The following is a 14995-nucleotide window of genomic DNA, read 5'->3' as shown; positions in this document are numbered from 1 at the left end:
TTCATTCCCCGTCCCCCGACTGCATTCCGATCTAGTTTTTTACTTGGATTTTCTCTTACTTGCCTTTTCTGTTTCCTGCTTTTCATTGCCTATATTTTCACTCTTGGATCCCAGCTCTCCTTTTCTTCCTTAACCTGCCTGCCACTGTGTCTGCATTTAGATCCACACATTATTTTACCAAACCCTGACAGTGGGAGCACCGAGTGGAGTTATTACAAGATTCTGACTTCACATGAACGCCCAAGCCAGAGTCACCGCTGAGAAAAGCCTCTTATATATCGACCTTGGGGCTTTGTGGTTAGAATGTGTCTCCAAATCAAGCAAATAGTGTCGCCTCATACCACCCAGTCAGTTGTTTTAGGTGAACACAGATGTTAAGTTAATGTTACATGGTGAATGTATTATTACCCATCTCACAAAACTGTTTTGAGTTGTCCTGTGAAATGAGCACTCACAAACCGTGTTGAGTACATCAGGATTATGGAGTGACATTACAAAAGTAAATACACAGCGATGTCAGGGATTATTTGATTTAACTTTAGATTATGTCATTAAAATATGAGGATTTTTCACGATAGCCAGTGCTCTGTTAAAGGGTAACTCCACCAACTTTCCACACTGAAGTGCTCTTACAGGTCTTGTGCGGTACTACTGCATATGTGGAAAAAGTCTTTTGTGCCTCCAGCGGAAGTTGCATGTAATCTGATAAATTTCCTCCAGTAATGTCATTCAATGGCTGCACTGCATTGTGGGTAATGTAGGTGCCATGTTTTGAAAATCAGTGCACTGGTCTAGCATTGCACTCCTATATCACAGTTGGACTCACTATGGACAGCTCCAAAACAAAAGAACCAGAGATATCGCCTTTTTAATTCCACGCATACCACACCTTTTCAAAAACTGATGCCTACATTACCCACAATGCAACAGCTGATGAAGGACATCATCACTGGAGGCAGTTCAATCAGATTACATGTATGCAAAGAGCATTTTAGGACATCCAAGGTTGTGGCTGTATCCATATTTTAGTAGAAGGTGCAATATTTTCACAGTTTGATTTTCAAGAATTCAGATTAGAACTGAACTAAGTGAAGCTAAGGCAGCATGAGGCACAGCAAGCAGCATTTTGAGTTAAATGATAATGTTAGCATGCTTTTTGTATTTTTAAGTTTGTATGTGAAAATTTGACGGATCACATCTTTATCACCTGCTACAGGTACCTGAGTTTTTAAATGCACATAATAAACAAAAGGGTGAAAGTTGATTGCTGTTGAGCTTGTACAAACTGAGATGAGACGTAGAGGTTTTCACTTTCACAGCATAAACTACTGAGATTACGTTGTTCTTTAAATTGGTATTTTGTTGGTGTCACAGCCAAAGAAGACATAAACAGAGTGAAGTTGGAGGGAGGCAGGCAGCCCCCCCCCCAAAAAAAAAAAAAAATAGGAAAAGGGGTTTTTATAACTTACCCAGTTCAAATTGAGAGTGAAAATGAAAGGAAACGTGTGTTGGCTGCCGACCGGCCTCAGACGCTGGGGAAGTACAAAGCAAAGTGGACAAAGCAGCTAAAAAGCTTGAGAGAACCTCCTCCAAAAAGCATTTTCTTTTACCGCTCTTTGAAGAAGAATTACGTCAGACTGTAGCTCTCAGGATGTGCAGGATCTACAAATAGACGGCTTCAAAGGGGACGGAGGTGCCACCTGTGTGATGAGTGAACTTTATTCTTCAAAGTGGAATGGGTGGAGCATGTTGTGTCCAGACTGCAATTTGCATTTTAATATGATTTATGTCATTTGATTTAATAACAGTGTGAGGACATTCTGGTTCACTGGAGGGTTCAGTAACTGTAATGATAATCTAAAAAAAAATGGTCAAAACCACTGATGAGGGCTACAAGTAGGGTCACCCCTACTTATACGCGAACAGGTCATACATTTTTTTAAGATAACACACAACAAAAAAGAAATCCTCAACCTCCTCAATATTCTATATTACGGCTGTGCGTTAAAAAAAAATTACCTCCCCCTGTTGAGTGATATTTTGAATTTTTCATGGAGCACTTGAAACTGTGCACCTCTTCATTAAAAGATAATCAACTTTGAATTAGTACAGTTCTTTCACACATGGCTGCCCTGATTTTTAAACACTGAATAGTTTTTTGTTTTTTTTTTTATGTAAAAAATCTTGAACTGTCAGTTTTGCATAATACTGAAAAACTGAGGATGTTTTGTCGTGGTGCCAGTACTTAATTTTTTAAATTAATAGTAGATTTGGATGCCGAGAGGAAAAGTTCCCAACAGTTCCTGAAAATGAAAATTCAACCATTATTTACAGTAACAGTTGAAGTAGATGGGGACTTGTTTTTAAAATGTAAAATAAACAAACATGAAATGGTTCTGCACAGCTTGTTCGGTGTAATCAAAGTCTCTGTGAGCCTTAAAATCACAAATTTATACTTTCGAGCTTGTGCACACACTTCAGTTGTGCGCTCATGCCTAGTAGTGACAGCAAGGACTTCAGTTTTAAAAAAGGGTGTAAATAAAGTTTCAAATCAAATTTGGGATCTCAGGGCATCTGGACGCTTGGAACACGCACGACAAACTGTATGAAGCCTTTTTTTTTTATCCTTTTTTATCCCCATCTACTGCAAAAATCTAAGTCTTTGTGTTTGAGTCCTGAACAAGTCGTTATTATAACACTGAAACGCAAACTGAACTCCAAGTGAAGTCACATTCCTTTTTTGATTTAATGAAGTCTGACGTTATTAAATCTGCGACTTAATTCATACTCGAGTCCAAGTAATGTGACTCGAGGCCAACTCGTGTGCAAAGTCAGGTGTGAAGGATAAGATGTATGTTTTCTGCCAGGAGAATGGGCAGTCCAACATCCAGCAAGCCAAAGATCCCGATGGATTTTATTACGATAAAGGCTGATGAAGGCCACATGTTGGCTGACACTGTTAGATCAAATCAGTGAAATTGAGATTTGTCGGCTCTGTCCTGAAGATTTGTGTGCGTGCTACCTTCATGCCTTTGGGTTTTCAGCAGTTGTTTATGAGTGGGAAGAGATTTTGTTGAATATGGCAAACTAGCCACTAAGGCATGCTCCAGCGAGATCTTTTGGTGCCGTCTGTGTCGGTGTAGTCAGGCAGGATGCGTTTATTTGATTTGGAGGAGGGGCTCTGGAGGAATGCCTGAGGGGAGGAGGCTTGTTCGGTTGGATACACTCAAAATTTAGCACGCTCTTCCTTGTTTTTACCGAGCCCACCATTGGGTCTCTTTTCTATCAAGTCTCTCCTGACTGAAGTGTGTTGATGAAATGATTGAAGTCTCTTTTGAAAAATTAGAGTTAACCAAAGTGCTTGTTGCATAAACCTACCTACACGACTTAGAGTGCCCTGGTGGCCCTTCATTTTATCCACCCTAACCATCTTGTTGTGACTCCCGCAAATCAAATCTAGTGTTCCATCTTTAAAAAAAGAAAAAAGAAAAAAGAAAGAAACAACCGTGAATGTAATTTAGGCAATAACCACAACTGTAATCACACTGTAGTTGGGAATCAAATTAGTTATATAGAAATGTAATTTCTAGGAGTCAGGGTTGGTTAGCTGTTATGAAAGGAGAAGTGGTTTGCAGAAAATTAAAACTCTCTGCTCAAAGTTTGGTAGGCTTTGTTATCTAGCTGGCAGAGATTGCTATCAATTCGGCTTTAAACTCAAGTTGTAACGTGTTCAATTACAAACTGTGATCTAAATGTCTCGCGTGATTTCAGAAAGCTGACCACCAGTTTTGGGTTTTTGTCGCATAAATTCCATTCACGATTGAGGAAAAATGATGTTTGCAGTATTTACACGGCACAAATTGCATTTCAGAGTTTAATTCTCATTTCATGAAATTTTATGAGACGGTGGTATTTATGAGCAGATTGCATCCTCGTCCTTGTGCTGACTAAACAGCAGCAGCTGTGGCCTGCGCCATCCAAATCCAAAGAGGAGGTGAAGTGCTTCTCATGGCTGGCTGGCGTCAGTATTCTCTCTGCTCCGACCCGTCTTTTGACCAGGGTGACCAACAATCTGGCTCAATTTTGTCAATGAACGCGGGATTATGTATCTTACTTGTGGGTCTTCGGTGGGTAGGGGTTTCTATTTGTTGTCAATGCATGTTGGCATGGATCTGGTGCCGCTGAGAAAGTGTGGCTCTGGTGCGTCGATGTGAAAAAACATGCGTGACAATTAGTCTCAGCTCAGCTGCTCCCTGGTGCAACACTGTCAATATGAACGTGAGAGCTGCTGAAAAAGTGAGCTTAATTAATGTGTCTGGGTCCAATTAAAGAATGATTTCTGTTAATCGGGGCTCTTGGTCGTATTTTTGTTAACAGGTCATCATTTCCACCTGTTATAATGACTCTACTTTGGGAACGAGACGACAACGCAGCAACAAAGTCCGTGGGGCTCGATCATCTACCCTCTGTGAGCAGTTAATGATCACTGAGGTTGTAAACGAACCTGTTCAGCAGCCAGATTATCTAAATCACTCGAGTTGGAGGTAAAACAATAAACGAGCGCTCCATACGTGTCATAATAATGTCTCAGCAATTAACTTGGAGCGTATAATGTTTTGATTACCGATAGTAATGATGACAATTATACAAACACATTCAAAAAAAGTTGGAATGCTATGTAAGATGTAAATAAAAACAGGATGCAATCATTTGCAAACAATCTCTGTTAACTTCAGCGGTGTGCCTGAGCGACTGAGCCCGAGACTGAGTTCCCAGTCTTCTGTTGCCCTCGTCCCAACTTGTTTGAAGCATGTTGCTGCCATCAAAATCAGAATATGCACCCTAATCAGCGGGACAAAAGCTGTCAATGTACATTTCTGCAAAGCAACGATATGCTGAAACTTTCTGTCTGTTCAGTTTTTCATCTTATGTCGTAACAATGCTGTGCTTGTGGTCCAGAAAGAATTAGGCAAAAAAAATACCATCAGGTGAGACTGGTTATTTTGGATTAATAAACACAATTTTCTCGCCACAAACTCAGGCGTGCCTGGTCAAAAATATCCAGTTCGTCGCCAAAGACATGGATGCAAATTATCCAGACATCTTGTTAAAACGGAGGGACAGAGGGGGGCGCAGGCAGAGCGAGACATGAAGGCATCTGACCAATCCGAGCATCTGACCAATCCGAGCTATTCGGCAGAAAAGCACGGATTGGTCAGCTTTTTCTCAGTCTTGCAGCTGCCACAGAGGTCTGATTATTTTTGTTCCTTTTTCTGAATACATAACGTATTGGCTACTCTCAGGATAGCAGGACCATTTCACCCAGAATGACAAAATGGGTTTCTGAACAACATTACAGACCCTAGCTTTAAATATTCCCATCCTGTAAATGTGAAAAAAGAATGATCAAATTATTATTTTTTTTTAATTCTTTTTTATTTGTATTCCAACTTTTTAGGAATGGATCTTTTAACGAGAGTAATGTGAATGAGGAGGGGTGTATTCATGCCGACACATAAACCCACTGACAACATAATCAAATTATGCGCTTATACGCTTGTTGAAAAAGTTGAGCAGTCGCTGTGTCTCCAGTTGTGACACGTTTCTCAAGTTTTTGATTGCATTTTCCAGAGTGACTCATCCACTGTTGTTGCCTACTGAGGAGATGATGAGCAGCAGGTTATCTGGGCCCCAGCATGAGGGTTGCCTCTCAGATATCCTGATTGGTTGATGTGTGTCTGCACACAGAGGGAGATGCCTTCACAGCCTATTAGACAGCTCGAGCCAGACTACAAAACACCAACTTTGTTCAAAAGTGGAGCAATTCCAGGCAAGCTTCCACAAACAAAGGCTCTGTTAAAGGAGCAGAGTGTCTTCAGTCGTACGCACGAAATGTACAAATGAAAAAAGTATTCTAAATATTGATATAATCACCCAAAGCAGGTGATGCTTTCTATACATCTTCCTAAGTATTAAAAAGACATTGATTTGGATTAAGAAGCATAATCAAACAGTTCTTTTAAACATTTGAATTTATATCTTTCATGATTTTTTAATTGTTTTAATTAGTACTGGGTGGCACTTTTGATAAAAGCACTGCATAAGTGTTGCCATCAGTCTTCATATTTATGATCATAAATATCCTGTCACATAAGGATATCAAGTGCCCGGCATATGCATGAGCAGAAGATGTCGTATTCATGATATAAGGCTTTGTAGCTTTGTATCGATAAACACAAAGTGTGGCCATCTGCTGTCCTTCAGCGCTACGAGCAGAGCAGTGGAGAGGAGCGTGACACTAAAAAAAGCTGTGTTGCATGGAACAGAACTGATCACTACCTGTGATGTCTAGTATGTCTCCGAACATGTGTGGAGCTCATTTAGACACTGTCGATGATGTATGTTTCTGCAAACCAGTGTTGCAGCTTTTCATTTCTTCAGGTTTTATTATCAGTTCTATGCTGTGACAAGTCTGTGCTGGTGGTCTGTTTAGGTTTAGGCACAAAAACCCAATGGTTAAGTTCAGGCAAAGATCATGATTGAAAATACCCAGATTTGTCACGGAATGCTCGACTGAATAACTGGGTTAAAAAATGTGCAGTTTTCTACTGCAAACTGCTACAACATCTTGTCACTGACACAGCTGGAATATCTCTCGATGTCTCATTAAAATATATCCAGTGATTTTGCACTTGCAAATGTTTCTCACTTGGCAGCATAGCTGTTAACGCCACCACCATCCCCTCCTCATCCTGTCATTAAAGTCAGCTCTAACACATGTAATCTGAATGTGGTACGGCACGTAATGTGGAAATGCTGATATGAGACATAGGAAACATGGATATTCAAAGTGTCCACAATTTGGAAGAAAGGTAGAGTAGCAACATTTTTACTTTGGAGAGAGGGACGTGATTATCCTGGACACAAAGCCATATTGGAAATCTGAAATGTTGTTGAACATGTTCTAAATATATGGCTTTTACTTGCTTATGTAGCTGCTTTCGGTGACGAGACCTCATTGTACAGTGTGGTGTATAGTCAGCAAAATAAAGTAGGAATCTGCGAAGACATTTTGGAGAAGATTTCTTCAGAGAACATGACTCATTGGACACAGACTGAGACAAAACTTTAGCAAAGTAGAATGCCAGCCACCGTATCCCTGGTTGTTTTTCAGTAATGTGGGCTCCACTTTGGCTGGCAATGTGCGGATGATGTCAATGTGACGCTAGGAGCAGCAGTAACTCATTTCCATCCAGTTTCATATAATTGAAGTGGCAGCAAAATATTCAAAGGTGGATATCACAACACCTCATCGCATGAACTGACAGTATCAGCATGGCTTCGTACCACTAGCACATAATAGCATGCAGCCTAACCCAATATTTATTTTAAGAACCGTTTAAATGCCTCAGAAGTTACGTTGAGGCAGAAAGGAAAGCTTGACTAGCCCTGATTACTGTGTGTGATTTCATTATCTTTTCTTTTCATTATTTTTTTTTTCATTTAAATCTTGAATCTTTTCAAGATTGACATTATCAGAAGCCACAGTAAAGATCTTTTCATCAGTTACAGTTTTACGAGTGGACAACTGCGGTTTACATTGGTCAATAACAGCTGAAAAAAGTAAATAAAAAGACAAGAAAAATGAAAGAAAAACAAACCTGTATCTGTCTAAAGTGTCTGCAGCTCTAAAAATTGGGAATATGATGCTCTCCAAGCTCTTAACCAGCACGTAACTTCTGAATGTGAGTAGAAAATGAAACCTTTTTATTTACAGGGTTTAACATTCATTGAGGGTCCCCTGTGGCAATTTAAGTGCTGTGGATGGAGAAGAAGTTCCATTTAAAATGTTTGCCAGTCCCCGACGGTAATATAAACGTCATAATGAAAATTGATCAGAAGGAAAATTGGCAATGGCTTCTGTTTAAAAGTAAAGACTGAAAAGAAAAGAAGAAAGAAAGAAAGCCACCAGAGAGCAGAAACACGAGCCAAACAGAAACACATCTGTACAGAAAGGCCAAATCATTTTTAAAGTTGTGTTAGTGGCTTATCGACATTTAGATGTAGAAAAAGAAATACGGCACAAAAACAAGAGAAGATTCTCTTATTTGAGAGGAAAACCAGCTATTAAACAATTCATTATCATCAACGGAAATGACCTCATATGTCTTTGTTTAAATCTTACACAGCTTAAAACATTTCAATTGCAGGGTTTTTGGAGGGTTCTAGTCTCTCATGCGCTGTTTTATTCCCATAATAGTCCTGCATCTTAATATGGGAGCGTACAGTGTGTTTAATATTGAATTCACATATGTTTTTAATTCAGTAATCTCCAGTGGTATCACTATAACACTACAATATTCATGCATAACACTATGCCTGCAGCATTAATTCTGTACCTTAGAGCACTAGGGACACCTTGTGGCTGGATGAGTGTCAGCCCCACAGCAGAATGGTAACAACATATCAACTGTGCAATCACCAAGATTAATCTTCTATTCAATTTCATTAAATTTAAAGAAGGTGACAGTAAAATAGTCACCCAATATTATCGAGAACAAACATACCATTCATGATACAATAAGCATACACCAGTCTTATGGTCTAAACAATACGGACATATTAGTTGGATGAGTTGAAACTGCAGGTATTAAGCAGACCTACTGTTTACAGTTCCTTCACAATCCTGTACCTGTGCTGTCCATGTCAAATTCTAGTCAACCCACACACCAAACGTGATTTAGAAATCAAGCAAATGGAAGATTTTTGCCTCTAAAATTTCAACAACACCGATCTTAATTTATCACCTTTTTGTTGCGCTGTCAAATTTGGCATCACAGTGTTTGAATATGAATAACTTCATTTCAAACACTCAGTGTTTAGTTTACTTCCGCATGCTTACTTGCATACAAGTTATACAAAGCTAGGTTTAAGAAAACAAAAAGGAGCTGTGTTTTCGGAGATACCGAATTGAAGAGAGCCTTTCCAAGTTTGATTTGACTTATGAAGTTCTTATTTTTGAGAAGTTAATTTGGGGGTAAAAAGGAGACAATTTAAAATCCATATAAGAAAGTTTGGTATCATGGGTTGTATTATGGAGCATAAGCAAGGTTTGTACAACGCCACCGACAGTGTGCCCCTCTTGAAAAAAAAAAAAAAAAAAAAAAAAGAGTGTACTGATGTTTTTGCTGGGGAAGGATGTCGGGGGGTTTAACTCCTACAAATACTTTGCAGTGCACCTGGATGACAGGTGGGAGTGGGCCGGGAGCTGAACAATAACACCCACCAACCCCTCCACACCATCTGGTTGAGGGGTTCTGTTGATCTGTGGAGTGGGAGGCTGCTGAGGTCCAACTGGACACAAACATGAACATTCTACATTCTCTATATTGTTTTATACTGTAAAATAAATGATTGATAATATCAAATGCTATATATTATATAAGTGACATCGTCACATCTACTTTGCACACCGTGTGCCTGCACTTTTTCACGTTTTACTTTTTCATTACAACAGTACTTATTCATGTGCTGCTGTCATGTGGTACTTCCTCCTGGCATATATAAAGTATTTATCAATCATCTGTCTGCTGATGTATATCTGCGTAACCATGGACTGTATCTGTGCCACCACAGCCACTGTTCTGTAACACCATGATCAGATCCATCAATTGACCAATCAGAATTGAAAACAAACCTGCCGTGATGGGGAAACTGCGCGCTCATTGGGTGACCTTTTTGTGACGCAGTGGACAAGGGAGCGCTGATTGGTTGCTGGCCCGCCTTTAGCTTGGTACGCTTCTCTCCACCGCTGTACCGGAACCGGAGCAACCTACAGTACACCAGGTACGGTGTTATTAAAATTGTATATAAATTACTTTATATTGAACAAGTTACAGTGCAGCTGCAACATATACGTGGGTATTACAATGTATTGCAGCCGTTAGTGTTCGGTAATGCAAAAAACATTTACCTTTTTTCACACGAAACGTTAATGGTCGGTTTGGAATTATATAAATGTGGCTTTTGCCATTATAAAGTAGGCATACGGTTAGCATATCATGCTATATCAATACTGATACTGATGTGCATCTCCCGTCGGTTAATTTACCTGACATTGGAAATTAAACGTAGAAGTCTAAAATCGGGATTTGGCCTCAGAGGTCCATTCTTCAGCTCATAAACTTTGGAATACGTTTACAACGCTTTACAACGTTACAATCATCATCATATGTGTAATGGCTTCCTTAGATGATGGAGGGTGTAAAAAAACAAACAAAAAAAAACTACTGTTATATGAAAGTATTCATTCACTTGCAGTTTTTTAATTAATGTGTGATTTGTATTTATACAACATACTATAACGTTACAAACTGACAGCTATTGAACATTAACAGGAAAAAAGACATTAATATATACCATTTGGGTTGCAGCTCACGATTAGTTTTTCTTATTATTCGACTGCTTGTTTGGTCTATAAAATGTCAGAAAATGGTGAAAAAGTTATTCCCAAAGCCCGAGATGACAACACTAAGATATCCTCCTCCAGTCACAGAGGAGCAAAGAAACCATAATATGTTCACATTTTAGGAGCTATTTTGGCTTTTTGCTCAAAAAGACTACTCAAAGTGATTAGATGTTTTATCATAATAGTTGGAAAAGAAGAAGGATCTTGATTTGATCACATGTCACACAGTGTGCAACAAAATGAAACAGTTTATCTAAGAGTTGACAACTAATCAATAGGCAGTTAACTGTTAGAACAGTAAGAACATTCCCACAACAGCTAGATAAAATGTAATACTATGAATGTTGGTTACAAACATGAGGACCAGTGTATAGGAGTAATGCTTGAATTTTGATAACTGAATATAAGTGCTGTAATAACTCACTAGATCTAAAACTTAAATGAATTGAATTACACGGCAAGAATTTCAAGTGTTTTGCCATTTATTTGTTGACTGTTCAGTTACACCTTCACAGACCCTCAAGAGTTTGATGTGACAGTAATGACAGATAACAGGTAGAGAGAGTGAGAGGCAGATGACAGACCACATTTATATCCCCCTTAGAGATCTGGTTAGGTCTCTAGGACACCATTGTAAAAAACTACTTTAGCAACTTTTCAGTACACTCTACAGACGCATCAAATGTAATGGTTTATGACACTATAACGTAGATATTATAACAGAGTGTGAAATAGCTATAATCATATTTTAGGATGCATGATTACACACATTAAGAGACCTTTCAGCCTCATCTGATTCCAATTTAGTTAAATCATCTTGTTATGACAGTGATTCAGTAACAATTATACACCTGTTATATACGCTTGCTCTTTTCTGACAAATAACATTAATGGAAACACTCGTAAACACTGTTCTTTTAGAGCATTTATTGATTGTAACAATAAACAAATGCAAAGGAAGAGGGTGGGTTATGTAAGATGTTACCAAAAACTTGCCTCAAAGAACTCATACTAGCTTCTAGGTAATGCAGTGTATTTGGCATGATTTTAGAATGTGTTCTTATGTGATGTTCTAATTAGTTTCTTGCTATGCCTCTTTCACACTTCACAGATTCAACCATGGATCTTGTGCTGAACGTTGCGGACTACTACGTCCTCACACCATATGTGTACCCTGCTTCCTGGCCTGAGGACGGGGCCCTGCGGCAGATTATCAGCCTGCTGGTGCTGACGAACCTCGGGGCTGCGGTCCTGTACCTGGGCCTGGGAGCCATCAGTTATTACCTCATCTTTGACCACAATCTAATGAAACACCCACACTTCTTAGAGGTATAAAGCCTGTATCTCATTTTATGATCGGTGCGTTGGTACTGCCAAACCTGATGTAATCGATTGAACTTTGATACTACGAGGGGTGGAGAAAAGTATTGGTATGCATGCAGAATGAAATGCTATCTAGTTATACAATGCATACAACCTTTTCCCAATACACTTTTGTTTTCTCCAATTTAGAATCAGGTTCAAAGAGAGATCAAATATGCGATGACCTCTCTTCCCTGGATCAGCATTCCCACAGTGGCCTTGTTTTTCGCTGAAGTCAGAGGATACAGCAAACTGTATGACAGCGTCGATGATTCCCCGCTCGGTCAGTTGAAGAACATCCTCACCAGCTGTCAGTTGTTCTGTAATCTTGTTGTTTCCATGAAGTTCTTGGTCTTGATGTGGTCTATGTTCTTTCAGGTTGGCCTGGGCTCTTCCTGAGTATGATCTCCTTCCTGTTTTTCACTGACATGTGTATCTACTGGATTCATCGCTTCTTACATCATAAGCTCATTTACAAGGTGAGCACAGCTGTGCCAAAGCACAATTACTGAAACTCAAATATGGGTCCAAACTTTTTGATTTTCGTTACGATGCTGCAATGTTGACGACCAGCCAATATGTTTGCATCTATCTCATATGTTTCCCCTCTTTAAAGGAATTTGGCCATGTCTGACTGTATACCAATGAAAGCAAAATATTATCATTTGCTTCTCAAAGTAATTCTCATAAATTATCCTGCCTTTCAAAAACAATTGACAATATCACCCACCATTTTCTATAGGACTTTAAAACAACAATTTCAGCTGGTTAGAAGTGTGTAAACTACATTCTGAATTAGAAACTTACCCCAATAATCCAGAAATAAAACATGAGTCTAATTAGTTTTCAGCAATTAGTATTCAGTCCCTTAGTCCTTAAAATGAGGTAATCAAAGTTAAACAACAGAACAGTACTGTTAACAGCATCTTTCTTGTCTTCAATATTCATACACTTCTCTGTAGTGTCTGTAACATTGATACTTTTGTATAATTACCATAAATAAATGGAAATTATGCAAAAGTGATATTTCTAGAGAAAGCACTGTCTCTCCTGTCCGACCTCTACGTTGTCCTTGTCTCCAACAGCTGTTTCACAAACCCCACCACCTGTGGAAGATCACCACCCCCTTCGCCAGCCACGCCTTCCACCCAGTCGACGGCTTCATGCAAGGACTCCCGTACCACATCTACCCCTTCCTCTTTCCCCTTCACAAGGTGCTCTACCTGGCACTCTACATCTTTGTCAACATCTGGACCATCTCTATCCACGACGGTGACTATCGCGTCCCCGACAGTCTGACGAGTGTCATCAACGGCTCAGCTCACCACACCGACCACCACCTCTTCTTCGACTACAATTACGGCCAGTACTTCACTCTGTGGGACCGCCTGGGAGGCTCCTACAGACACCCGTCGGCTCTGATGGGCAAGGGTCCCATGGATCAGATCAAGAAGCTTCAAGCGGAGGGAAAGCTTGAAGGTGATAGAGTGAAGGCTAATGGGCAGGTGAATGGACGCGCTCAGAGAGAAGTCATGTGTAAGGAGGAGTAACAGAAGAGGAGATTATGATTGATTTCTTAAAGTTAGAACTATTTTTGTAAAGACAATTTGCTACATTCAGAAAACACATCAGAGCATAATTCAAGTTCCTGAACTTTATTTGCCAAATAATGCCAGTTGCCTGTTTGGAACGGGAATGATTTCCTTAGAGGCATGGACTGGTGTCACAAGGGTCGATTTACACAGTCTTAATTTTAACAAGTGGTTCATTGTTGCAAATTCAGACTGCATCTGAAAAACGGGGCAAACCAACACCTGCTTCAAAGGAAATCTCTGGTATTGCAGGACATTTTGACTTGTGTGTTTTGCTCATGCCTTGGTCACACAACTTTAAAAATCGCCAGAACGCTGTAACCTTCACACTACAGAACTTTGTGTCTTGATCGGAATCTTAAAGTCATTCTGGTTTGCGCAGCACATGACAGATGAACACGGGGGCACATATTAAAAGATGTTTCACCAGAAGGGATCACCGACAAGTCTGCTTGCTCTTCAAACACACACCAGGAAAGTGACACAGAAAACGTGTGGTCCAAGTTGATTGTCCAGTAATTTGCAGCAGCAAAAATAACATGGAGGTAAAAGAATGTGGATGAGATATGTGGAGTTAAATAAATATTTTTGCAATAAATGCATACAGTTGCCAGCCTGTGCTGTGGTTAAGCCAGAATGCCAAGGGTACAAATAGTGAAAAGCTTGTGTTTATAGCACTGCACTCTGAAATAAGCCATGTTACTGATGCATGACAAACTGCTCTCAAAGTGCTACTGCAGGTGACAGCAGCGAAGTTCACTCCCAGTGATTGACTGACTGATCCCAACACAAACAGACATTTAGCCTGCTCGGTATCTTTTGGTAGTCATCGAGGCTCTGAGATTGCGTCTTCACGGGAGCGGGCGTGTGATCTGGAGCTTGTGTCTGCGATCTCTGAGTGAAAAACTGGGGCTTCACTCCTGTAGTGTGAACTTGGCATAAGTCTACATTTGCCACCTTAGTTACAGTAATATATCTATATAGATTATACCAAGACATGCAGCACAAGCCTCTTAAAGCTCTTCAGACAAATTTCAGTTTTACGTAAATAATTTCAAACTCCCTGACTGGCTTCGGACGCTGCAGTCAACTACACACAGGGGGCTAATTTGTTATTATAGGGCAATCTGAAGTCTAAGTCCCAGGTTGCAGTAATTTTCCTTTAAGGTAATGTGCATTTGAATCCCCTCCTGTGGGAAGGTTGTGCCTTCTTGTACAGTTAAGCAGGAAAATTCACTGGAGCAAGAGCAGAAAAGACAAAGAGCGGCAAGAGTAGAGAGTATTCCATGCAGTAGTTGTTACCTTTGAAACACATTTCTGAGATAACAGTGGAGTAGGGTGGCTTACATAGAATCATCATCCCCAAAGCGATACTAACCTGGGAAAAATCTAGCAAGAATTTAGCGAGTTCAAGTTTCAACACTACTCATGCACACTGATACAGATCATAAGGACAAAGATGAATGTTTCTACTTGGAATAATCTGTGGTTTGAATAAAAAACAACAATAATGCACCGAGTGTGATATTTCCTCTCTAACATTTAAACAAAAAATAAAAATCTCAACTCAAGA

General features: G+C 39.7%; 1 protein-coding gene across 1 annotated transcript; it reads left to right on the top strand.

Moving 5' to 3' along the window:
- Positions 1–9709: 9709 nt before the first annotated feature.
- On the top strand, positions 9710–14937 carry LOC119031780 (lathosterol oxidase-like). The gene is made up of 5 exons (XM_037120475.1): positions 9710–9846; positions 11580–11797; positions 11981–12113; positions 12209–12309; positions 12916–14937. The coding sequence occupies exons 2-5, from the start codon at positions 11588–11590 to the stop codon at positions 13378–13380; spliced, it is 909 nt and encodes a 302-aa protein (XP_036976370.1). The 5' UTR covers positions 9710–9846; positions 11580–11587; the 3' UTR covers positions 13381–14937.
- Positions 14938–14995: the final 58 nt, after the last annotated feature.

This window comes from Acanthopagrus latus, chromosome 13 (genome assembly GCF_904848185.1).
Source record: "Acanthopagrus latus isolate v.2019 chromosome 13, fAcaLat1.1, whole genome shotgun sequence".
NCBI lineage: Eukaryota > Metazoa > Chordata > Actinopteri > Spariformes > Sparidae > Acanthopagrus > Acanthopagrus latus.
The sequence above is the reverse complement of the archived record's forward strand: the minus strand, read 5'-3'. Positions and strand labels throughout refer to the sequence as shown.